Below are 27242 nucleotides of genomic sequence, written 5' to 3'. Positions count from 1 at the left end.
CTGTGCACATGCATGCAGAGGGCAGAGGAGAGTGTTGGGTGTCCCCCTCAATTGATTATCCACATTGTTTTTCTAGAGAGGAGTCTCTCAATGAAGTTGGAGCTTCTGTTTCCCATTAGACTGGGCGATCCTGGATCCCCAGTGACTTTCCAGTCTCCTCTTCCCATAGGACTGGGGTTACAGACATATGTGGCTATCCCCAGATTTTTACATGGTTGCTGGTGGATGAAACACAGGCCTTCTTAGGCCTTCATGCTTGCCTGGAAAATGTTTTTATTTGCTGAGCCAAGTCACCAGATCCAATGCTCATTGTTAATTAGAATTTACACAATTTTCATCTTATAGCCTGGCCTGGTGGCACATACCTGTAATCCCAGCACTTGGAAGGCAAAGGTAGGAGGATCACCATAAATTCGAGGCCACTCTGAGACTAATTCCAGGTCAGCCTGGGAAAGAGACAGACCCTACCTTAAGAAAAAAAAAAAAAAAAAAGAATTCTCATGACAGATATGGGATAGTTTTAAAACATAGTTTATCATGTGATTATGTCTTTGTTTCTAAATAAAGGCTTTGTTTTCTAATGTAAAGAAAATCAGTTTGAGAGCTTTTCCTGATAAGAAAGAACAGTAACCACCAAAGTGGCCACACTGTCATTTCAAATGCATGAACACATCCCCACATACTGGTCAAAGACCACATTACATGTTGATTTTTCAAGTTTTTATATGTTTGAATGTGAGCTTCATTTCTGTGATTACAGAATGGACACTGAGCACAGAATCATGGAGTTGTAAGAAATCATTTAACAATGTTTCTGGTATTCACAATGTGACCCTTATTATTGTTTCACATAGGGATACTGAGAGGGAAATTGAGGTCAGAAAATGAATTTTGAGTGACAAAGGACATTGGAGGTTATTGTGATAGTAAAAGTCAAGAAGGGAGTCCTACGATAAATACTTTCCTGCCCTTCCCATCCATCCTTATTTATTTTAATATGGCCTCAAGTAGGACATACATACTTTTGTATTCTGATTTTAAAAAATTAATGTCATATAAATTTTGTATGGACATAGTCTTTCAAATTAGAATTTTATCAGCCACATATCAAAATTTCCTTCCCAGTTCCCCATTGTTGGAATTTGGGTTGTGTTTATTTATTATTATTATTATTAATTTTAGAAAGAAGCAGAGAAAAAATGGTCGTGCCAGGGCCTCTAGCCACTGCAAATGAACTCCAGATACAATGTGCCATTTTGTGCATCTGTCTTACATGGGTACTGGGAAATTGAACCTGGGTCCTTAGGCTTTGCAGGCAAGCACCTTAACCTCTAAGCCATCTCTCCAGCCCACCCCCCTTTTTGTTCTGAGGCAGGGTCTCACTCTACTCCAGGCTGACCTGGAGCTCATTCTGTGGTCCAGGCTGGTCTTGAACTCATGATGACCCTTCTACCTTAGCCTCCCAAGTGCACGGATTAATGGTGTGCCCCACCACATCCAGTCCATTTATTTTGTTTTATTTTTGAGACAGAGTCCCATATAATCCAGGCTGGCCTCAAGTTTATTATGCAACTAAAGATAACCTTAAACTCATAATCTTCTTACTTCCACCCCCTGAGGTATGCACCACCACACCCGGCTGCTAAATGTATGTATAAATAGGCTGTGATGATTTACAATGCTGCTGACACCACTAATTAACTCAGCCAATAGTCTTTGAGGATATGCTTTGGTCCATGAAGTATTGAAGCACTGGAGAGCAGAGCACTGAGCAAGGCAGACAAATGCCCTGCCTTTGTGCAATTCCCCTCTAGCGTAGAAGACAAAACGATAGATCTATTTGTATGTGATATGTACACCTCCATTTTCTTATGGATCTAGTACACATACTGAATGTAATATTACGCATTTATTATACTATATAAATAAGTGCCAAGTTCTGGAAAGGGTAAGCAGGGTAAGATGACAGGGACTGAGGAGGTGGCTTTTTGTATAGGAAGGTTAGGGACAACTGGAGAGGTGACAGACCTGAGGGAAACGAGGCAGGATCCAGCACAGGAAGTGGCATGGCTGAAGGTAAGGGGGCAAGAAGATGGGGATAAGAATGAGCAATAACTAAAAATATTAAAAATAACCAAAACCCACCACCACCAAAACAAAAAAACATAGTATAGAACTGGGGCTGGAGAGATGGCTCAGTGGTTAAGTATGCTTACTACACAAGCATATCAGGGCCTGAGACAGTATGAGTTCAAATCTCCAGACCCTACATGAAACAGTGTGATGTGGCCATGAGTACCTGTGGCCGCAGTCCATAGAGGGACAGAGACCGAAAATCTTTTTTTCTTTTTTTAATGTTTTTTATTTATTTGAGAGAGAGAAAAAAAAAAAAAAAGAAAGAGAGAGAGATAAAAAGAAAATGGATGCATCAGGGCCTCCAGCCACTGCAAATGAACTCCAGACGCATGCGCCACCTTGTGCATCTGGCTTATGTGGGTCCTGGGGAATCAAACCTGGGTCCTTCCGCTAATCCATCCCTCCAGCCCCCAAGAATCTTTTTAAACCCTGGCAAACTCTGGAATGAATAAAAAGGAGATTCCAGCTCAAAACATGACCAGGAGAAAGAGCGATGGAGTGGGATACTCCATGTTCCAGTCCAGCCAGGGATTGCCACAGGCAAGTGCATACTACGTGTGTACACCCCACACCACACAGATTTTACACACAAACACATACATACACACTAGCAACACAAAATATTACAGAAATGTACCAATGCAGCAGGCAGTATCTACTGATCCATGCTTTCCCTTCCATAATATTAGAGAACTTCTCAGAAACTCAGATAAGGGACTGCTCCCCAGTGGCCATATTTCTAGATGTGTAGTGATTACTTTTTCAATATTTTATTTAACTGGGGGGGGGGAGAGGGGAAGGGAGAAAGGGCACAATAGGGCCTCTATTGCACTGCAAACAAAGTCCAGACACAAACACCATCTTGTGCATCTGGCCTATGTGGGTACTGGGGAATCGAATGCGGGTCCTTTGGCAGCAGCAAGCGCCTTAACCGCTAAGCCATCTCTCCAGCCCTATTTTTTTTTCCTTTTTTTCAGATTTTTGAGGTAGGGTCTCACTCTAGCCCAGGCTGACCTGGAATTCATCATATAGACTTAGGGTGGCCTTGAACTCATGGCAATCTTCCTATGTCTGCCTCCTGAGTGCTGGGATTAAAGATGTACACCACCACACCCAACTTATTTATTTTTAAAATAACTTTGGTCTAGAGAGATGGCTTAGTGGTTAAGGCACTTGCCTACGAAGCCTAAAGGCTCATGTTTAACTCTCTAGGCCCCACATAAGCCAGATGCACAGTTATTCAAGTGTATAAGGTCACATATGTGCACAAGGTGGCACATGCATCTGGAGATTGCAGTAGCTGGAGGCCCTTGCATACCAATTCTCTTTTTAAAAAATACTTTTATTTACTTATTTATTTGACAGAGAAAGAGGGAGAGAGGGAGAGTGTGTGTCTGCTTCCTGCATAAGAGAAGCCCATGCAAACAGCTGGGCTTCTCTTACGCAGCAAAGGTGAGCAGAGACCAAGGGCTCACAAAAAAACAGTGAGGTCTGGTATTAGTAAGAGACTGCCTTAAAATAAGAACAGGACGTTGGGCTGGAGAGATTGTTTAGTGGTTAAGGCACTTGCCTGTGAAGCCTAAGGACCCATGTTTGATTCCCCAGGACCCCCGTAAGCCACATGCACAAGGTGGTACATACATCTGGAGGTCATTTGCAGTGGCTAAAGGTCCTGGTGTGCCCATTCTCTCTCTGCCTCTTTCTCTCTCTCAGATAAATAAAATATCAAAAAACCAAAACAAAACAAAACAGGAGGGCTGGAGAGATGGCTTAGCAGTTAAGCTCTTGCCTGTGAAGCCTAAGTATCCTGGATCGAGGCTCAATTCCCCAGGACCACGTTAGCCAGATACACAAAGGGGCGCATGCATCTGGAGTTTGTTTGCAGTGGCTGGAGGCCCTAGCACGCCCATTCTCTCTCTGTCTTTCTCTACCTCTTCTGTCTGTTGCTCTCAAATAAATAAAGTAAAAACAAACAAACAAAAAAAAAAAAAAACAGGAGGAACGATGAAGCAGACACATACATGTATACACACCATGCACACACATTACACACAAATATACACATTCACCACATTACACACACACATATACACACTACACACAGCACATCACACACACACATACACATAAGTAAAAAAGCAAAACAAAACAACAGAAAGGAAGAAAAAGGAAGGAAGATAAGAAAATAAAATCTAAGTCCCACATAAAAAGTAGCAAAAAATAATATGGGGCTGGGGACATGGCCAGTGGAGAGTGCTTGTCCAGCAAATATGAACACTGGGGTATGGATTTTCAGCACCAGCATAAATGCTGGGTGAAGACTGGAGAGATGGCTTAGCAGTTAAGGTGCTTACTTGAGAAGCCTAAGAACCCAGGTTGGATTCCCCAGCACTCACATAAGCCAGATGCAGAAGGCATTGCATGTGTCTGGAGTTTGTTTGCAGTGACTGGAGGCCCTGGAGCACCCATTCTCTATCTTCTGCTTTCTCTCTCTCCCTCTAAAGCCAGGCATGGTGGCACATGCCTTTAATCCCAGCACTTAAGAGGCAGAGGTAGGAGGATCACTGAGAGTTTGAGGGCACCCCAAGATTATATAGTGAATTCCAGGTCAGCCTGAGTTATAGCAAGACCCTACCTTGAATAACTATAATAATAATAATAATAATAATAATAATAATAATAATAATAATGTCTCTCTATGAAGTAAACAAATAAAATGTTAAAAATAAAAAAATTAATAAATTCTGGGTGGGTGGGCATGGCAGCTTGGCTGTATTACCAGTGTTCAGGAAGCAGAGACAGGGTATCCTCTGGGCAATGGCCAGGTCGACTAGCTGAATCTGTGAGCTCTGGGTTCAAGAAAAGACATCCTGGGCTTGGGAGATGGCTTAGCGGTTAAAGGTGCTTGCCTGTGAAGCCTAAGGAACTCGGTTTGATCTCCAGAACCCATGTTAGCCAGACGCACAAGGTGGTGCATATGTCTGGAGTGTGTTTGCAATGGCTGAAGGCCTTGGCATGCCCATTCTCATTCTCTCTCTCTCAAATAAATAAATAATAAAATATTTAAAAAGAAAAAGAAAAGAGATCCTGCTACAGAAAACAAAGTGAAAAGCAATTGAAGAAGACACCCAATGTTAACCTCTGGCTCCATATGCATGTGCACACACCTGTACATGTACCTAAACAGTCATGCACACACACAAACAAGCATAAACATATGTATGCACATCACACACATACCCATGCAAAAACATTAAAAACTTCTTTTTTTTGTTTTTGTTTTTTCGAGGTAGGGTCTCACTTTAGCCCAGGCTGACCTGGAATTCACTATGTAGTCTCAGGCTGGCCTCAAAGTCACAGTGATCCTCTTACCTATGCCTCCCAAGTGCTGGGATTAAAGGCATGCCCACCATGCCCAGCTTGAGAGGGAGAGAAAGAATTATCCTAATGTTGAAATTACATTTCCTTTGCTTAAATTCCTATCACTTTATTCTTATTTCTGTAATATACTACTATGGATTGATTTTGGTACCTTCAAAAGATATGTTGAAGTGTTAACTTCACGTACCCTATGTGACCTTACTGGGAAATAAAGGCTTTGTAGATACAATCAAGTTACCATGAGCTCCTAATGGGCCCTAATCCAATCCCTGGTGCCTTTATAGAGGGGGAACTATGAATACAGATACAGGGAAAACACCAAGTGAAGATGGAAGCAGAGATACAGCGATGCTTTCCCAAGGATTCCAACAAGCACTGGAAATTATCAAGCTAGGAGGCATGGGGAAAATTCTCTTCTCCAAAACCAGAGTGATACAACCTGCTGCCATCTTTCAGACCTCTGACCTTCAGAACTGTGAGACAAGCCAGGCGTGGTGGCACGTGCCTTTAATTCCAACCCCTGAGAGGCAGAGGTAGGTGGGTTGCCATGAGTTCAAGGCCACCCTGAGATGACATAGTGAATTCCAGGTCAGCCTGGGAAAGAGTGAGACCCTACCTCAAAAAAAAAAAAAAAAAAAAAAAAAAAGAAAAGAAAAAGACTTCTACTTCAGAACTGTGAGACAAGAAATTTCTACTGTTTTGAGAAGCAATCTGTGGTTATAGCAGCCTAAGAAACTAATACACACACACCATCTTTTTCTAGCTTCTGATGTTTTTGTTTTTGGAAGTAAGAGTCTCACTCTAGCCCAAGCTGACCTGGATTAAAGGCCTGCATCACCATGCCCTGCTAAATCTTCCTTTTTTAAAACAGGCTGTGGTTGTGTTTATAGTTACCCTTAGCTGGAAAGGTTCTGTGCCTCCTTGATCACCCAGCCTTCTTAAATCATGTAAACTAGTGGCACAGCTGATTTGTAGACCTCTCTGCTTTCTTCAAGTCAGAGGCAGCAGCCAGCTACCAGGTCTCCTCAGTCATTTCCTCTAAGGAGAAAAGGAGCATTGAACCTGTGTTAAGAAGGCTAAGATGTTAACAAGCTACTTCACCATTCTTGGTCTTGCTGGCATATGGAATAAATCTTGTTCCTTTCCCTAGCCACTTGCTGTCTATGTAGCATTGGGTCCTTTTTGAGAGAAAACAGATGGATTTGGTAAGCAAGATATTAAATTGGCCTGTGAAATCTGGAGATCATTTTTCCTGAAGCAGAAACTCTAGCCGTATGTTTTATTTTGCTCTGAATGAAAGAGGCCCTGTAACTTAACCTTATCTTCAAGAGAGCAGACAGTATGAACCAACACTATCAGGACCTTGAACTGCAGGTACTGACGTTTAACGTGATTTGTTTCAGCTACTGCTATCAACATAGCTCATCTTTTCCGAGTAGCTTCCCTTGAGTTTAAGGGGAAAAATAATCCATCGTGCATATGTATGGGTGTGCCAGGGCGTCTTGTCAGTGCAAATGCATCTGTACTCCAGACATGTGCCACTTTGGTGTCTGGCTTTATGTCGGTACCGGGGAATCGATCCTGGTCCTGCAGGCTTGTTAAGCAAGGGCCTTTTAACCATTGAGCCTTTTCCCAGCAGGAAAAGTTTTATTTATATTTGTACTTGTGACGGTTTCATCTGCTACTTCAAAATCTCCTTGGGGAAGGAAGAATAGTGACAAGACTAGGATGCATGACTGGAAAGACAAATCAAGGGAATAAAAGATAAGAAAAGGGCTGGAGAGATGGCTCAGCTGTTCAAGGCGCTTGCTTGCAATGTCGCCAGCCAGGGTTCAATTCCTCACTTAAAGCCAGATGCACAATGTGGCACATGCTCTGGATTAGTTTGTAGTGGTCTATCTCACTGTCCCAAATAAATAAAAATGTAAAAAAAAAAAAATTACAAGGAAAAAAAGAAAATATGAGCCTCACGTGGTGGCGCACGCCTTTGATCCCAGGCAGATAGGAGGCTCCCTTTGAGTTCGATGCTAGCCTGGGTTAGATAGTGAGCACCTAATTGGAAAAAAAAAATTTAATTAAAATAGATGTTTTCTTCATTCAGTGATCCTGCCTGGTACACGCGGAAGCACTGTTTAAAAAACAAACAAACAAAGCACTCTCTCACACTTCCTTGGTTTGACCCGCGTTACTCGCCCATCAGCGCCTGGCTGCGCATTGCGCAGGCGCGCGGGTCGAGGTGGTGGGAGGAGGGCGGGGGCAGGGAGCGAGGACTACGGCGCAGGCGCGCCGACCGGGACGTGAGCGGGCTCGCGCGCATGCTCCGCGGCTCACTTCCGCCCGGCCCGTCCTCCTCCCCCTCCTCCCCCCGCCCCCACCCTGCTCTCCCGCGAAGTCACCTCCCCTCTCTCTCTCTCTCTCTCTCTCTTTCTCACACTCTCTCTCTCTGTCTCTTCCCCTTCACGCCAGCCTGTGCCGTCAACTCTCCGTCCGCCCTGCTAGCTTCCAGTCCTTCCCGTCGCGCTCCATCCGGGTCGCCGGACGTCTGCGTCGGGGACGGGAGGGGGTCGTGTAGAGAGGAGCGGCCGGAGCGGCGGCGGCTTTCCTCTCGGAGGTACCGGGTTAAAGTTTTCAGCCGGGGCCGCCGGGTGAAGCAGAAGGGAGGAGCCTTTGGGTGAACGCCACTTGTCCCTGGCAGCTTGGAGACCTGCCCCGTCCTCGGGGAGACGCCGCGCCCGGTGGCCGCGGGCGGCCGGGGTGAGTCGTTGCTCGCTCGCACGCTGTCTCCTCATCGGGTGCTGTGTTCGGGGCGGCGGGGCGTGTGACGGTGGCCGGGTTGGGCCAACCTGATGGAGGGCGCCGTCTCCGCGCCGCCTGCGGGTGAGCAGGGCCGGTCGCTGGTCCCCGGGGTGGGGTGGGGACAGGGCGGCCCTGGGGCCTCGCCCGGGCGCGGAGGTGCTCTGGCCGGTGGGGCCCCCGCGAGCCCGAGGTTGGATTCTGCACACCGACAGCGTTTTTTTCCCCCCCTCTCCCCCCACCACCCCACCCCGGCCCGCGTGATCGGGGTGCATGTTCGGGGTGGGGGGAGAGGAGGCTGAACTCCTCCTACCTGTTGCCTGCCGGGAGCACGGCCTGTGCTCACCAGCCCCCTTCTGATTTGGGAAAGACACGTTCCCCATCTTTCCTCCTCCTCCTCCTCCTCCTCCTGTTCTTTTTTTTTTTTTAATACGAAAAGACTGTGCAGCCCTTTTACCAACTACCCAGAGGGATGAAACGAAACTTGTAACATGTTAATGAATAGGATCGTCGTCGTGGAATGGGAGCACCTTAGGCATTGACTTAACCACAATGCCAACGAGATTTGGGGTTTGAAATCTCCCGTTCAGTCGCCATAGGTCGCTCCCAACAGGGATGGGGATCTATAGCAATGGTCTTGTTTTCGTTGATTTGGCGTGTGTGCAGGTTTAGATGAACAGGACTCTTTGATGCCTATTTATGTCTTTACAAGCGAAGCAGTATTCAGTCAATGTGCTGGAAAGTTCTACACACTTCGCTCCCGAAAGATGTGTCCCAACCCCCGTTCCTAGTCTTGAAAAATCAACAGTCCAGGGGTTACTCATAGTGACCACTTAATACAGAAAATGTGTTTGGGGGAGACTCTTGATATTTAAGTTGCATTTTTTCTCAATATTAAAATCATACTGATTTAGAGCCGGGCGTGGTGGCGCACGCCTTTAATCCCAGCATTCGGGAGGCAGAGGTAGAAGGATCGCCGTGGGTTCGAGGTCCCCCTGAGACTCCATAGTGAATTCCAGGTCAGCCTGGGCTAGAGTGAGATCCTACCTCAAAAAAAAAAAAAAAAAAATCATACTGATTTAGTTTTAAAATACAGAGGCTGGGGTTAGTATTTTGACTTAAGTGGAGGTGATTGCTTTAAGATTATGGCTTGATAAATCCTAATTATGTACATAGCTCATTAGTATAGGTACTTAATTTAAATTGGGAGAAGTTAAAAGAATATTTATAATTGCTTTTATTTCTTCTACAGGTAAGAACTTCAGTTTTCTGTTGATGTGGAGGTAGGTATTAGGTTGTTTAATTCTGTGAGCTGAGAGGGGATTGTAAGGTTTTTTGTTTTTTTTTTTTGCATTTTGTTGTGAGCTTGATTTTGTTTCGAACATGAACAAATATCTTATTTCCTGCTCCCATTCAATAACTTAAAAAGAAAGACCCGTGTGATTCATTTTATTAGGTACTAACTACTTCCCCTAGGTACAAGTTAATGTAGTCAAAGCTCAAGCTTTCAGTTCGTGAAGAATCACAGTGATACATAGGTTCCCATAACATGCCTCCTTGCAATCAAATGATGCGTTATGTAGCATACAACAATTACAGTGATCATTGTAGCCTAGCCGGTGTTGAAAGGGCAACTCTGCGTCATGCTTCTTTGAAGTCATTAACTTTTGTCTGTCTCCTCAGATACAGGGTACCTCCAAGTTTCCAGTGTTTCAGAAAGGACTTTTGTATTGAAACTGGAAGACCAAAATAATTACAAGCATGTTGTGCTGGGGAAATGCATCTTTTGGACAACTAGGTTTGGGTGGAATTGATGAAGAAATTGTTCTAGAACCCAGAAAAAGTGACTTTTTTGTAAATAAAAAGGTTCGAGATGTAGGATGTGGACTCAGACATACCGTATTTGTTCTGGATGATGGAACTGTGTACACGTGTGGATGTAATGATCTAGGTCAGCTAGGTCATGAAAAATCCCGGAAGAAACCAGGTAAGTTTGAAAAAAAATTTTGCTATTTCTAATAATTCTGTCATCTTAAGCTTGAAGTGTCATATAATTTCTGTAAGTCTTAAAACTCTTTTGTTTTTATTTATTTTTCTGAGGTAGGGTCTCACTCTCTACCCCAGGCTGAACTGGAATTCACTATGTGTACTCTGGAGGGCTCAAACTCACAGTGATCTACCTAACCTCTGCTTCCTGAGTGCTGGGATTAAAGGCATGTGCCACAACACCTGACTCAAAACCTATATTGTTTATCAAGGTGTTTTTTTTTTTTTGGTTTTTCGAGGTAGGGTCTCACTCTGGTCCAGGCTGACCTGGAATTAGCTCTGTCATCTCAGGATGGCCTTGAACTCATTGCAGTCCTCCTACCTCTGCCTCTCGAGTGCTGGGATTAAAGGCGTGCACCACCATGCTGGGCTCTTTATCAAGTTTTAAAAGCAAATCAGGAGTTAAATATATCTTGTTAAACATAAACATCTGCATACTTCTTTCTTAGTGCTTCAGTTTGTAGCTCCACTTTATTCTCATGAGCCCCTACTGGGTGGTATTAAGCAGTAGAGAAAATTTCCTTTTGTGTGCCTGGCTTTGGAATAGAATGTAAGGTGTCAGGATCGTCATTAATAAGTTCAGCCACTTTGCACAGGCTTTAAATTCCTAATATACTCTGGTGTTTTTGTACATATGGAGGAAAAAAAACAAACCCCAAGGTTAAAGCTTTGTACTTTCATTTACTTGCCTAAATCATGTCTTAATTCTTTTATTTATCCCCGTACCATATTGGAAATACCTTTTGATCTTCTAATTGTCTACTTTCAGTTATCAGTGCTAACACTGAAAGCATTTGTGAACATGAGTCCTGATTTTGTAGCAGGTATCTAACAAAATTTAAAATTTTTCAGGAAATGAGAATTTGAAATAATTTGGTCAAATTTTATAAAATGTGCTTCCTGGATGCTATATTTTAAATATCACATTTAGGGGTATTATTGGTAGGGATTTTGCTTTCAATTACGATAACCCAAAGTAATGGTGTAAAGGTGGTCAATTTAAGAGAGACTGTGGCTATATTAATTCATTTGTTCTTTTAACTTCAGTAGTAATGGCACTTAAGTATTTTTAAGTCAATAAGTTTTTAAAAATACTTAATTTGAGAGAGGGAGGAGAGAGAAAGAGGTAGGCAGAGAGGGAGAGAGAATGGGCATGCTAGGACCTCTAGCATGCACCGCCTTGTGCATCTATCTGGCTTATGTAGATACTAGGGAATTGAGCTTGGATTCTTAGGCTTCACAGGCAAGTGCCTTAACCACTAAGCCATCTCTCCAGCCCCAATTAGTTTTGTCAGTTCATTATACAAGTGGTTTTTATTATTAGTCTGCTTTTGAGAGATTGATATATAAAATATTCAAGCATTAAATTCAGGTATCTTTCATACCATGTCATCACCATGCTATACTTTACTTTCATAACTTTCTGATACTACAGAGTTTTCATTCTTTTTAATTCGGCCCTTAATCTCTTCTCTTTGGTGTAATTTGTAACTTAGTTTTATGAAATGATAGTAGGTTTAATTAAGCAAATGGTAGGTTTCTTGTACTTCACTAGTATATTTTATTTGAAGCACATTGGCCTCTTTTTTTTTTTTTTTGCTAAGCATTGAAACCTCAAGTTGGCATTATCATCATATTGGGGCTTCTGCTATTTATTTGTACTTAAATAATTGAACACTTCTGTATTGCTTTAATCATTTCTGAAAAGAAACAGGCCTTATGGTTCACACTGTTACTCCCAGCAGAGATAGGAGGATCATCATGATTTTGAGGCCAGCCTGGGACTACAGTGAGTTCCAGGTCAGTCTGGGCTAGAGTGAGACCTTACCTTGACATTTTATTTATTTATTTATTTATTATTTTTGTCCATTTTTTTTTTAAATTTTTTATTTATTTATTTGAGAGCGACAGACACAGAGAGAAAGACAGAGGGAGAGAGAGAGAATGGGCGCGCCAGGGCTTCCAGCCTCTGCAAACGAACTCCAGACGCGTGCGCCCCCTTGTGCATCTGGCTAACGTGGGACCTGGGGAATCGAGCCTCGAACCGGGGTCCTTAGGCTTCACAGGCAAGCGCTTAACCGCTAAGCCATCTCTCCAGCCCAAGCGACCTTACCTTGAAAACAAGCAAAAAATTCTGAAAGGAGGGAGGACCAGTAAAACGTACAAAGTCAACAAGTTGCAATGTCTATGTTATCCTATTGATTTATTCTGGAAGCATTATTTAGTAATATAAAGTTGGGAGATGTGTTTATTCTTTTTGTTTTTCGAGGTAGGGTCTCACTCCAGTCTGACCTGGAATTCATGATGTAGTGGCAGGGTGGCCTTGAACTCTAGGCGATCCTCCTACCTCTGCTTTCCAAGTACTGGGGTTAGAGGAGTGTACTATCATGCCTGGCTGTATTCTCTATAGTATCTCTTTAGGATTGGTTCATTGTTGTCCAGGGTATATACCATAGTTTATGGAATAATAAAAGGAAAAAGCTAGTTAGTCTGAGCCTAGAGTGCCTTGAAAATCCAAAATAAATGGATAAATAAATCAATGCAAAAATTATAAAGAATTGAAATTTAAAATAATATCTATGTACTTTGAGCCTCTGGAATTTAAATGATGGGGAAGTATTGTGGGATCAAATTAAAGTAAGATTACTGGGAGAAAAGAAAGGCTTAAGTTAAATTCTGCCAGTAGCCACACAGTTAGTTAAAAAGTAGGTCTGGAGCTAGAATTTCTCTCTCTATCTCTCTTTCTTTCTTTCTTTCCTTTGTTTTTTTTTTTTTTTGAGGTAGGGTTTCACTGTATTCCAGGCTGACCTGGAATTCACTATGTAGTCTCAGGGTGATCCTCCTACCTCTGACTCCCAAGTGCTGGGATTAAAGAGGTGTACACTATCTACTTTTCTAGAGGAGGGAAAATTCTGATCCTGAGAAAAAACTTTTATCATCAAAAGTCTTGGTTCAGGACTAGGTTACAGAGATAAGGAAAATAGAAGTCCATAGAGGAGTGATTGGTATGATGAGGGTTTTGCTTTCTACCTTGGTTTGATTTAAGGTGCATGAGTGGTAAATTTTAATGTTTTTAACCCAAATTATCTCTATTTGGAATAATTTCTTATCCATTTCCTACCCCAGTTTTAAATTTGTGAATTTGAGGACTGAATTTGAAGATACAAAACTTGTAGAACTTAATTGCTTTTAGTCTTCTGGTAATTGAGCAGTCAGGTATGTTTCTTTGTAATAATAGTTCTCTTCATCAGAGTTTAAACTTGAGTCACAACCAAAGTAGGAAAAAAGTATCTAAAAATTGCTTCTTTACATGGACTGGTTTTATAACAGTAACAGATGTTTTATGAGACTTAGCCTCATGAAGGACAAGTTACTCTTGTAGTCATGAGAACTTACTGTAAGAGTTGGCCTTGTAATATAGTAAATAGTTTTAGCCTGTGGCCTTTTGGGAATGTGTTTTCATTCTAAAAATTTTAGGAATCATACTAAAAAAATTTTAGTTGATTTATTATATCAGGAGTGTAGATTGTTCATATTCAGTTCTGTTCTTATATAGGTTTGAACCTTGCTATCTGGCTTTTTCCAAATTAATTTCCAGAAATATGAATGTCACTGGTGGTGCTTGTCTTTAATCCCAGCACTTGGGAGGGAAGTAGAAGGATCACTGTGAGTTCGAGGCCAGCCTGAGACTACTCACAGTGAATTCCAGATCATCCTGGGCTAGAGTGAAACCCTACCTGGGGTAGAGGTAGGGTGGGGGATTGAATGTCTTATGTCGCTTTCATGTATTTTCCCAATGTAAGAACTTTAAAATACTTTTAAACAATATATTTTATATTATAAAATATTATATTTTTTTGTTTTTGTTTTTCAAGGTAGGGTCTCACTCTAGACCTGGAATTCACTGTATAGTCTCAGGGTGGCCTCCAACTCACAGCAATCCTACTTCTGCCTCCTGAGTGCTAGGTTTAAAGGAATGTGCCACCACACCCAGCTTTTATTTTTTTCTTGTCTTTTTTGAGAGAGAAAGAGAACCAGACGGAAAAAGAACCAAACAGAATGAGTATGGGTGTGCCACGGTGTTCTACTGCAAATGAACTTTAGACACCTATGCCAGTTTATGCATCTGGCTTTATGTATGTACTAGGGAATAGAACTCAGTCCATCAGGATTTGCAAGCACCTTTAACCACCAGCCAATCTTTCCAGCCCTCAAATACTTCTTAAAGCTATTGTCTTTTGGGGGGGCCAGGTTGTTCAAGGTAGGGTCTCACTCTATCTGAGGCTGACCTGGAACTCACTATGTAGTCTCAGGGTGGCCTCGAGCTCACAGTGACTCTCCTACTTCTGCCTCCCAAGTGCTGGGATTAAAGACCTGCACCACCATGCCTGGCTTAAGCTAGTGCCTGTATTCAAATTTTACAAGTAAGTTCATTCAATATGTGATGTAACTGTCCATTTAAATAGATTGATAGCTTTATTTATACTTCCAAATTTGCTTATGAAGGTTGATTTTAAGATAGCTTGTAGGAAGTGTACTTTTTAAAACAAGTTTCTTAATTCACTATATATTCAGCCATAGATGTAACTTGGTGAGCATAACCTAAGTACATGTTTTTTTTTTTTTTTTTTTTTTCTTTTTCAAGGTAGGGTCTCACTCTAGCCCAGGCTGACCTGGACTTCACTATGGAGTCTCAGGGTGGCCTCGAACTCACGGCGATCCTCCTACCTCTGCCTCCCAAGTGCTGGGATTAAAGGCGTGCGCCACCACACCCGGCCTAAGTACATGTTTTTACACATCTATTATTTTCCTGTTAGAAGCAGTATAAAATTTTTTTAATTATATTTTTCTTGAGGTAGGGTCTCACTCTATCTCAGGCTGACCTGGAATTCACTATGTAGTCTCAGGGTGGCCTCGAACTCTCACTAATCTTCCTACCTCTGCCTCCAGAGTGCTGGGATTAAAGGTGTGCGCCACCATATTCAGCAAGAAACCATGTTTTATTATCCCCTTGGCCTTGGGTAGGAATTAAAAAATCATTTTAAGAACAGCATAAGATTGAGATTTCTATTTTTAGAATGTAATATTATAACAATATAAACTTTAAAAAGTCAAGTGTTGGGCTGGACAGATGGCTTAGTGGTTAAGGTGCTTGCCTGTGAAGCCTAAAGACTAAGGTTTGATTCTCCAGGTCCCAGGTAAGCCAGATACACAGTGATGGCACATATATCTGGAGTTCGTTTGCAGTGGCACACACATTCTCCCTCCCCTGTTCTCTGTCTCAAATAAATAAATAAAATAAAATCTTAAAAAAAAGTCAAATGTCTGGTTTGTTACTGAATGGAAGAATAACCTGATTAGCAAAGCCAGTAATAGGGTAAAGTTTTGAATAGTTTGATAAAGTTTATTACAGTTTACATTTCGCTGTTTCATGAAGATAGGGAGGTGATAATTGATTGGAACTACCTGTATCCTAAAATGATAGTTTCTGCTATTGGTCATTCCAGTGAATGCATTTTGATCCCATTTAATCCCTAATTACTTGCTTAATCTTCATATTCAGACCTGTTTTCTCTCTTCCTAAAACATAAATGTATAAATGAGCTGACCTTTTAAATAAACTTAGAATAAAAAATGTAGTATAGGAAAATATATGTGTAAGTATGGTAAATAAAGTTTTGTGGTGAAGAGCAGATTAAATTTCATTTATTTATTTGCAAGGAAGGAGTCAGAGAGAAAATGGGTACACCAGGGCCTCTTGCCACTGAAAAAAAATTCCAGATGCATGGACCACTTTGTACGCCTGGCTTTATGTGGGTACTGGGGCATTGAACCTGGGCCATCAGGCTTTGCAAGGAAGAGCCTTTGCCCACTGCACCATCTCTCTAGCCCAAGAGCAGGTTAGAAGTACCAAATTATCCCACAGTTCCCATTTTATCAAAATATATGAAACCATAGAACTTCACAGTTTCCCCCCCCCCCCCCCCAAGGTAGGGTGTCTCATTCTAGCCCAGGCTGACCTGGAGTTCATTATGTAGTCTCGAACTTGTATGTAGCCTTGAACTTGTAGCAATCCTCCTACTTCTGCCTCCCCGAGTGCTGGGATTAAAGGCGTGTGTCACCACACCTGGCATCATGGTTTTTAAAGAAATTTATTTGTAAGCAGAGAGAGATACAAGAAAGTGTGTGTGAAAGAGAACATGAATGAAGATGGGAGCACCAGGGCCTCCAGCTGCTGCAGATGAACTCCAGGTACATACTCCACTGTGCATCTGGCTGTACATAGGTACTGGAGAATTAGAGCTAGGTCGCTAGGCTTTGTAGGCATGCACCTTAACCACTGAGCCATCACTCTAGCCCTCATGTTTTGTAACTTATTTTTCACAATACCTTCTAAGGTAGAGAAAGATGAGAATGATATGAAGACTTGGAAAAAAATTACTTGGGCCAGGACTTCAGGCTTGCTTTAAGTGCTACTTTGAGAAAGGTCAGTGCCCAAGAATCACAGCATCAAGTGTAGGGGAAAAAAAATCATAATGCAAACAGATGCTACTGTTAGAGAGATGTATAATAATACTTTACTTTGTGTAGGATCCCACATCTGAGGAATTTCAAGAGCATTACACAATAATTCATGGTTCCTTTCAAAATGCTTGTGACACAAATTGCAAGAATTATCCTCATCTTAGGGGAAAAGGCAGCCAAGTTGGTAAGTAGCTTGTCAACACAGCAGGGGACTGGTAAACAGCTGTAGATGGAACTGAAAGTTTAAGCCTACCAGTCTCCTGTGTTGTTCACTAAGTTGTGCTTATGTTTAGTTTTATTTCTGTTTGAGGCAGATTAAAATCTGATGCACAGATGGTTTCCTTGCCATTCTGTTTGAAGGCATAGTGAAATAAATCAGTATTTTACCAAGATAATTGCATTATAATACCTCTTCGGTATTTCATTATAACCCTGTGTGGCATAAAGAATGTTTTCTATTTATTTATTTATTTATTTATTTATTTATTTATTTATTTATCTATCTATCTGTGTGGCAGCCAAACCTGGTACTCATGCATGCCAAGCAGACACTCTGACACTCAGTTACATCTCCAGCCCAAGACTAATAATAGGCAGATAGAGCTGACTCTTACAGTGCCTATCTTTTTCTGTTACATGTCATTCATATGTGTGTGTGTGTGTGTATATATATATATATATGTGTATATATATATATATATATATATATATATATATATATATATATATATATATATATCCTTGTCATGATTGCTGTGCTGTTCTGCTACCAGAAGTCCATAGTAGTTGCCATGCAAGGTTGATTTGGTAACTCAGGTTAGTATTTGAGTTAGTTACAAGTGATGTGTCAAGGTGGCCATTCGTCTGTCTAGGATGCATGTTTTATAAAACTTAACCTACACAGAAATAATAGCAGTAGATTCCTAATCTGAGCAGTCTAACAAATAGTGTCTTCTTTAAGACCCTTATTTTCCTTTTTTTTTTTTGGTATATTAATGTCTTTATGATTGGCCTATAATTCCAACACTCAGGAGGCTGAGGCAAGAGAATCACAAGTTAGAGGCCTACTTGGGCAGTGTAGTAAGACCCTGTCTCAAAAAAACAAAGACAAAATACCACCACTACAACCAAAACAGTCAGTTTGACAATTTGGCCAATTACCCAGGATTCTTGTTGCAAGATGATAGCCTGGGTGGTTAGTTTGCATCATCTACCTACGAGAGATTCTTTTTTTTTTTTTTTTTAAATTTTTATTAACATTTTCCATGATTATAAAATCACATGGTAATTCCCTCCCTCCCCACCCCCACACTTTCCCATTTGAAATTCCATTCTCCATCATATTACCTCCCCATTACAATCATTGTAATTACATATATACAATATCAACCTATTAAGTATCCTCCTCCCTTCCTTTCAGGAGAGATTCTTAGGGTTCCAAGTTCTCAGTATGCTATATAAATGTATTGCAATTATTTTTTAAAAATATTTTACTCATTTTTATTTATTTGAGAGCGAGAGAGGGAAAGAGAATGGGTGCGCTAGGGCCTCCAGCCACTGCAAACGAACTCCAGATGCGTGCGTCCTCTTGTGCATCTGGCTAATGTGAGTCCTGGAGAATCGAGCCTCAAACTGGGGTCCTTAGGCTTCACAGGCAAGTGCTTAACCACTAAGCCATCTCTCCAGCCCTGTATCACAATTTTTAAGGCTCATTCTCACAAACCCCATGTATTTTTAAGATTAAGGAAACAAAAGTTTCTGTTTTCTTAAACTATAAAACATATTGGTTACTTGGGATAATACCAATAAGAGGCTGGGCATGGTGGCGCTGGCCTTAAATCTCAGCACTTGGGAGACAGAGATAGGAGGATCACCTTGAGTTCAAGGCCACCCTGAAGACAACGTAGTGAATTTCAGGTCAGCCTGGGCCAGAGTGAGACCCTACCTGGAAAATAAAAAAAAGGGGTGGGGATTGCTGGAGGCATGGCTTAGTAGTTAAGGCGTTTGCCCGCAAAGCCAAAGGACCCAGGTTCGATTCCCCAGGACTCATGTTAGCTGGATGTACAAGGGGGCTCACACGTCTGGAGATCGTTTGCAGTGGCTGGAGGCCCTGGCATGCCCATTCATATTCTCTCTCTCTGTCTCTCTCCCTCTTTAAAAAAAAAAAGAAAACAAAAAACACAGAGGGCCAGGCTTAGTGGAGCATGCCTTTAATCCCACTAAAGAAGCCAAGGATTACTGAGTTTGAGGCCCACTCTGAGAGACTACATAGTGAATTCCAGGTCAACCTGAGCTAGAGTGAGACCCTACCTCAAAAAACCAAAACAAGACAATCAGAGGAGTTGTATTCAGATAAGGATTTATCTGGGCTAGCATTTTGTAGACAAATGGGTGTTATTTATGAAGAAACTATATTGATGAGCCCATGTTTTATGTCCTTTTTGTTTCTCTGAACTTGTTTTTTCCATGCTGATAGAATTTAAAAAAATAGTGATTATTTTTAACTCTCATTGAGTTGTGATAGTTAAAACTTGTGCTGTATGTAACACAAATGGGCCATGTGTGGTGGCTGAGGGAGGAGTGAGTATCAAGAGTTTGAGGTCAGTCTGGCTATATATTGTTCCAGGCCAGCCTGAGATCTCTATGTACCCTTTCATGAAACCAAACCAAAACCAACTTTTTTTTCCTTTTATTTTGAGGTAGGGTCTCACACTAGCCCAGCCTTACCTGGAATTCACTGTTGCCTCAGACTGGCTTAGAACTCATGGTGCTCCTCCTGCCTCGGCCTCCTGAGTTCTGTTGGCTGAAGGTGTGTACTACCACACCTGGCAGAGTTAATTCTTTAAGAAATTAAATTTTTCTTTTTAATTTTTGGTTTTTCAAGGTAAGGTCTTATTGTAGCCCAGGCTGACCTGAATTGACTATGTAGTCTCAGGGTGGCCTTGAACTCTCAGTGATCCTCTCACCTCTGCCTCCTGAGTGTTGGGATTAAAGGCATATCACACTGGCTAGAGTTTCTTTTTTAAAATGTCTTTATTTTTTTGTTTCTGAGAGAGAAAGAATGAATGAATATGGGTGCCCCAAGGCCTTTCAGCTACTGTGAACAAACTCAAGATATTTGTGCCCCCTTGTGCACATATGTGGCATTGCATGCTGTGTCACGGCATCTGGCTACAAAGGAGCTGGAGAGTGGAGAGTAAAACAAGATTTTTTTTAATTTATTATTATTATTATTATTTTTTAAAGGAGAGATAGAATTGATGACCCAGGGCCTCAGTCACTGAAATCTAACGCCAGACATTTTTACCACACAGTGGGCATCTTTAGGCTTTGCAGGCAAGTGCCTTAAGTGCTAAGCCATCTCTCCAGACCCCGAGTTACTTTTGATATAAGTGGAATGTTTTGAATTTTGTAGTTCATGCTTTATGTATATATATTTAACATTGTTAAATTTGTGTGTGTGTGTGTATGCATGCATAGATAGAGGAGTGCTGCAAGTTTGAGGCTGTCTCAAAACACATACGCACACACCCACCCATACCCATACACATGATAGTATAGTGATTTGGAGTAGTTGTTAGTAGATGAGTATCTAGGAGAGACAGTATATGAACTGGAAACACAGTGTTCTAAAAATGAAAGGGTGAAAAGTACTTGAAAGACAAAGCAGCTCAAGTGGCAGCAGGCTGGTTTGAACTACTAGGGACAATGCATGTAACTAAAGTGTCTGAGAATGTGAACACAGACAGGTAAAGCTGAGGTCAAGCCATAGAGTTAAATTAATGCATTGAGGGCTGGAAAGATGGCTTAGCAGTTAAGATGCTTGCCTACAAAGCCTAAGAACCAGGGTTCAATTCCCCAGAACTCACATAAACTAGATGCACATGGTGGCGCCTGTGTCTGGAGTTTGTTGCAGTGGCTAGAGGTTCTGGTGTGCTCATTCCTGTTCTCTCTTTCTCAAGTAAATAAAAATAATGATACTTAAATGCATTTCAGTTTAATTTAGTTAATATCCACTGTTAGTTTGTATTGAGAATCGACCCCCCCCCCAGGTAGGGTTTCACTCTAGCCCATGCTGACTGGGAACTCACTATATAGCCTCAGGCTGGCCTCAAACTCATAGCTGCCAACATGCCAGCTATAATTGTTTTGTTTATAGATACTCTCTTTATTTATTTGAGAGAGAGGCAGATTGAGAAAGAGGGAATGGGTGCTCCAGGACCTCCATCCATTGTAAACAAACTACAAACACATGTACCACTTTGTGCATATCTGGGTCCTGGGGAAGTAAACCTGGGTCCTTTGGTTTTGTAGGCATGTGCCTTTAACTGCTAGGATCTCTCTCCAACCTGAGACAAGGTCTTACTATTTGGCACAAGGTGGCCTTGAACTAGTGAGTCCACCACACCTGTCTCTGTTCTTGTTTTCTTTTCTTTTTCTTTCTTTTTTTTTCTTTTTTTTTTTTTTGGTTTTTCGAGGTAGGGTCTCATGCTGGTCCAGGCTGACCTAGAATTAACTCTGTCATCTCAGGGTGGCCTTGAACTCATGGCAATCCTCCTACCTCTGCCTCCCGAGTGCTGGGATTAAAGGCGTGCGCCACCACGCCCAGCTCTGTCTCTGTTCATTTTTATAGGTAAGGAAAATAAGAATGTAAGAGGTTAAATAACTTGACCAGAATCAAATTTGGCACAATAAGTTAATAGCCATTTGGGGCTGGAGAAGATGGCTTAGTGGTTAAGGTGCTTGCTTGCAAAGCCTAAGGATCCTGGTTTGATTCCCCAGTATCCATATAAAGCCAGATGTACAAGGTGGCATATGTATCTGGAATTTGTTTGCAGTGGTTAGGAGCCCTGGTGTGCCAACTCTCTCTCTTTCTCTAATAAATAAATAAATCCTTTATAAAGGGGGCTGTGTAGAGATAGCTTAAGTGGTTAAAGCACTTGCCTGCAAGGCCCAAGGTCTCAGGTTTGATTGCCCAGAACCCATGAAAGATCCACATGGTGGCACATGCGTGTTTCTTTTTGGAACTGGCATAATAGTGATCCATCCAACCACTGTAACATGCAGTGTTAGGTAGTTGAAGGAGTTCTTTGGACTGGAATGGAAAAAGATGTGTAATACAAATCTAGGCAAAAGAGCAAGATAAAAGAGGATAGGATAGAAAGCTATACTTTAGATAAAAGGAAAAGCCACACATTTAAACTGATTACAGTAAAACAAACATTTGTTACTGTAGGTGCAGAGGTGGAGGAGAATGAGTGAGAAGTAGTTTGATGGAGGACATGAATAAGACACACTGATTTTTTTTTTTTTTTTTTTTTTTGAGGTAGGGTCTTGCTCTATCCCAGGCTGACCTGGAATTCACTATATAGTCTCAAGCTGACCTTGAACTTACAGTGATCCTTCTATCTCTATCTTCCCAGTGCTGGGATTAAAGGAGTGCACCACCATGCCTGGCTCTGAATTCCATTTTATTGACAGGTAAATTGTTACCTGTCCTCACCAGGTCCCCAGCTGAAACCATAGAGTAATTGGAGAAATGAGCGAGTGCTGCTTTCTTGGTGAACCTATTATCAGCACAGAGAACACCCAACTCCTTCAAACCAGAGACAGAGAGATGCAGGCTTCCAAGAGCTCATCACAGAAGTAGACCTAAAATAAACCCAACATGGCTTGGGGAAATTTGTGGAAGACGGAGCAGAAAGATTGTTAGAGTCACAAGTTGGGATATTATGCACAGAGACATTGCCTGTTTCCCATAATGGATGGCTACCCCCACAATGCACAACCCACAATCCCCATGGGGATAACTGACATCCCCAACAAGGAGGGTCCCTTTGGATGGGGAAGGACAGGGATGAGGGTAAGGATGGTACCAACATGTGCTATTTACACACTGAGGAAAAAAAAATGGTTAAAAAATACTGTTACCTGCTAAAAGTATGCTTTTTTGTGGAGTGGGGTGAGGCTGGAGAGGTGATGGCTCAATAGTTAAGGCACTTACTTGCAAAGCCTAATGACCCAGGTTCAATTCCCCAGTACCCATATAAAGCCAGATGCACAAAGTGACTCGTGGATTTCGAGTTTGTTTGCAGCAGCTTAAGGTCCTGGTGTGCCCATTTTCCCTCTTTTCTCCCTCCCTTCCAGTAGTATTTTTTTTTCTTTTTTTAAAGAAAAATTAAATTTAAAAAAAATTTTATTTATTTGAGAGAGAGAATGAGGCAGAGGAAGAGAGAGAGGGAGAGAGGGAAAGAAAGAAAGAAAGAAAGAAAGAAAGAAAGAAAGAAAGAAAGAAAGAAAGAGTGGGTGTGCCAGGGCCTCCAGCCACTGCAAACAAACTTAAGATTCATGTGCCGGCTTGTGCATCTGGCTTATGTGGGTCCTGGGAAATTGAACTGAGGTTTTTCGGCTTTGCAGGCAAGTGCCTTAACCACTATGCCATCTCTCCAGCCCTTTAAAAAATATTTTATTGATTTGTTTGACAGAGAGAAAGAGGCAGAGAGGGAGAGGATGGGGGTACCAGGGCCTCTAGCTGCTGCAAACGAACTCCAAATGCATGCACCACCTTGTGCATCTGCATCTGGCTTATGGGGTACTAGAGAATTGAACCTGAGTCCTTTGCAGGCAAGTACCTTAACCGCTAAGCCATCCCTCCGACCCCCCCCCCCTTTATTTCCTTTTCTTTAGTTTTTTGAGGTAGGGTTTCATTTTAGTCCAGGCTGACCTGGAATTCACTATGTGGTCTCAGGGTGGCCTCAAAGTCATGGTGATCCTCTTACCTCTGCCTCCCAAGTGCTGGGATTTAAAGGCCTGCACCACCACACCTGGCTTTTTTTTTTTTTTTTTTTTTTGAGGTTGGCTCTCAATGTAACTTGGAATTCAGTTTCAGGCTGGTCTCAAACTCATAGTGATCCTTCTACCTTGGCCTTCTGAGTGCTGGGATTAAAGGCATGTGCTACCATGCCCAACAATATATATGTAAAAAGTATGCTTGAAATTAAAGAATTTGTATACTGTCTTCCTCTGTTGCTTATAGATATATTGTCTTGGGTACATAAGATTACCCCCTGGGTGTCTTAAGTGCTCTCTAAAATTAGGATAATCATAACACCTAGGGTATAAGGATTAAGTGAGAACACCGTGCAGTACAAACAACCATGCTTGGCATGTGGTGAGCATTCAGTAATGTATGCTTAAAAGGAAAAGGCTATTATGGATCGAGGAGATGGCTCAGTGAACAAAGCACTTGCAATATGAGTACCTGAGTTTGGATCACTGAAACCTAGTGTCTGTAGTCCCAGTGTACCTATGCTGAATAGGGAGGGGAAGACAGAATTGCCTAAAAGTTCTCCAGCCAGCCAGCCTGGTAAGCACAGTAGTGAGCAAGATCCTGTTTCCAACAAAATGGAAGGCAAGGACCAACACCTGAACCTTTACACACGTGCTGTGGCATGCATACACCTGTGCTCATGTATATGAATGCGCACCAAACACATACTACTCCCGGCACTCCGACATAAAAGAAAGAAAAAGTGCTGCAGTCAGGTTTGCATTGCTGGCAGAAAACACCTGACCAAGAGCAGCTTGTGGGTAAAAAGATTTATTTTGGGTTACAGACTTGAGGGGAAGCTCCGTGATGGCAGGGGAAAATGATGCCATGAACAGAGGGTGGACATTACCTCCTGGACAACAACAGGATTGGCAAGAGGAAACTGGCTATAATACCCATAAGCCCACCTCTAACAATGGATTGTTTCTAGGAGGCATTAATTCCAAATTACCATCAGCTAGGGACTTAACATTCAGAACACTTAACTTTATGGTGAGTACCTGAATCAAACTATCACAAGACGCTATTAATGTTAGACTGGGAACTAGGTTCACCAAGAAAGCAAAGTAAGTAGGTCTGCCTAATGAGGATTGTATTTTGCTGTTTTTCATATTGGGCTAATAGTCTGTTAGATTGTCCTACATGGAAACTGTTATTTATATATTTACCTCCCAATAGACAATGCCTGTCTATTGACTGCAATTGAAATTTAGGCATGTAGTCAACAACTGTCTTCCCAGTTTGTCTCTCAGATATGCTAGACATGAAAACACTTCTCGCCTTTAGACTTTAAAGACCTTATTGGAACTCTTATTCAAGGACTATACCAAAACATTAAGAGAAATTGTATGCTTTTAGAGGTATTGCTATATTAGAATAAGAAACAAGACAAAGTGGATGGCATTTCTTTATATCCATATCTATCTATCTATATGTATTTATTTGACAGAGAAAGAGGGGGAGAGAGATTGAGAACGGGTGCTCCAGGGCCTCCAGCCACTGCATACGAACTCCAGACACATGCCCCCCCTTGTGCATTTGGCTAACGTGGGTCCTGGGGAATTGAACCTGGGTCCTTTGGCTTTGCAGGCAAATGCCTTAACCTCTAAGCCATTCCTCCAGCCAAGGATGGGATTTCTTTGTGTTTAAAAGATGTGCTGATTGTGGTGGTGCACACCTTTAATCCTAGCACTTGGGAGGCTGAGATAGGAGGCTAGCCTGAGACTACATAGTGAATTCCAGGTCAGCCTGGGCTACAGTAAGACCCTACCTTGAAATGACTCCCCCCTCCAAAAAAAAAAAAAATGACGGTACAAGAAAGCGAAAGCCACCTACACTTTTCCTGTGAGAAGCACATAAACAATGGAAGTTAAATTGTCATTGATTTTAAAAATTAGTTAATAGGGCTTGAGTGATGGCTAAGTGTGCTTTTCTGTATGAGCTTGGGGTCTTGAGTGGGTCTGGTCTGAGATTGCTTTGAGTTCTGATCTTCAGAACCTTGTCAAAGCTGGGCTGGTCATACATGTGTGTAAACCCAGTCCTGTGGGGAGCAGAGATGAGAATTACTGGGGTGCATGAATGACAGGCTGCAAGATTGCCACAAAGAAAAAAGTAGGTAGGTGAGTGATAGAGGAAGACAACGCAAGGGGAGGGCCGCACAGGTGCAGCATCAGCACCTGCACATGCATGTACACACTGCACATATGCAGAAAAATTGCTTAATGAACAATTACAAGGTGTAGTTGGTGAGGACTACAGGTACTTGAACCATCAAGACCTATTTAAGCTCAGCCCAACCCAAAATGGTGAGCTTGACCTGCAAAATTTAAAATAAATGCATTTGGCCAGGTTTCGTGACTCATAATCCTAGCAGTCAAAAGGCTGAGGCAGGAGGAGTATCATTAGTTCTACAACAGCCTGGGCTAAAGTGAGACTGCTTCCTTCCCCCCTATGTTTTGGTGCTTTAGTAGAGGAGAAATTTACACATCAAGAGAATTTAGAAAGTCATTTGTCTGAGATTATGAAACTTAATTGTTGAGAGTAACAAGGGAATATTTAAAATAGAAACTCTGGTGGTATAGATTAACTTCTACACTTGTTAGTAAGTACTCCTTGAATGCAGCTAGATTCAAAGTGTGATCCATTTTGTTCTCTGGTGCCAGATGTTGGCTTTTTTTCACGTTCTGTTGTTTCCTCCCATACGGCTATATAATCTTGAGCTAGTGACTTGAAACACTTTGCTGTTAATTCTCTATCACTGTCAAAAAGTCTTTGTGGGGCTGGAGAGATGGCTTAGCTGTTAAGGTGTTTGCCTGCAAATCCAAAGGACCCCAGGTCCAGCTTCCCAGTACCCACATAAAGCTACATGCACAAGGTGGCACATGCCTCTGGAGTTAATAGTGGGTAGAGGCCCTGGCGCACCCATTCACTCTTTCTGTCTGCCCCTTTCTCTCAAATTAATTAAATAAATAAATTTTTTAAAAGGTCTTTGTTTTCATTCTAGTTAGGCCATTTCTGTTCTGTGCAAAAACTTTTAAAATTATTTTCTGGTTTACCAGCTTCAGTCTATTCAATCTTCAGTTTTCTTTCTTTCTGTCTGTCTGTCTGTCTGTCTGTCCGTCCGTCCGTCCGTCCGTCCTTCCTTCCTTCCTTCCTTCCTTCCTTCCTTCCTTCCTTCCTTCCTTCCTCCCTCCCTCCCTCCCTCCCTCCCTCCTTCCTTCCTTCCTTCCTTCCTTTCCCTTTGAAACTCCACTCTCCATCATATCCCCTCCCCCTCTCAATCAGTCTCTTTTTATTTTGATGTCATCATCTTTTCCTCCTATTATGATGGTCTTATGTAGGTAGTTGCAGGCACTATGAGGTCATGGATATCCAGGCCATTTTGTTTCTGGAGGAGCACGTTGTAAGGAGTCCTACCCTTCCTTTGGCTCTTAGATTCTTTATGCCGCCTTTTCTGCAATGGACCCTGAGCCTTGAAAGGTGTGATAGAGATATTTCAGTGCTGAGTACTCTGTCACTTCTTCTCAGCACC

At 42.0% G+C, this 27242-nt stretch overlaps 1 protein-coding gene across 7 annotated transcripts in view; it reads left to right on the top strand.

Moving 5' to 3' along the window:
• Nucleotides 1-7891: 7891 nt before the first annotated feature.
• Herc4 (HECT and RLD domain containing E3 ubiquitin protein ligase 4) overlaps nucleotides 7892-27242 on the top strand; it is a 98661-nt gene continuing 79310 nt past the window's right edge. For 3 of the 7 annotated variants that reach the window (XM_045137498.1, XM_004657873.3, XM_004657872.3), the window contains exons 1-3: nucleotides 7892-8271; nucleotides 9563-9593; nucleotides 9994-10297. In XM_045137498.1, the coding sequence (XP_044993433.1) occupies nucleotides 10072-10297 (226 nt within the window). In that variant the 5' untranslated portion in view covers nucleotides 7892-8271; nucleotides 9563-9593; nucleotides 9994-10071. Of the gene's footprint in view, nucleotides 8272-8355; nucleotides 8395-9562; nucleotides 9594-9993; nucleotides 10298-16947; nucleotides 17066-27242 lie in introns of those variants that run through there. The other 4 variants (XM_045137496.1, XM_045137495.1, XM_045137494.1 and 1 more) reach the window with 4 other exon arrangements.

The sequence above is a fragment of the Jaculus jaculus genome, chromosome 18, assembly GCF_020740685.1.
Source record: "Jaculus jaculus isolate mJacJac1 chromosome 18, mJacJac1.mat.Y.cur, whole genome shotgun sequence".
NCBI lineage: Eukaryota > Metazoa > Chordata > Mammalia > Rodentia > Dipodidae > Jaculus > Jaculus jaculus.
The sequence above is the reverse complement of the archived record's forward strand: the minus strand, read 5'-3'. Positions and strand labels throughout refer to the sequence as shown.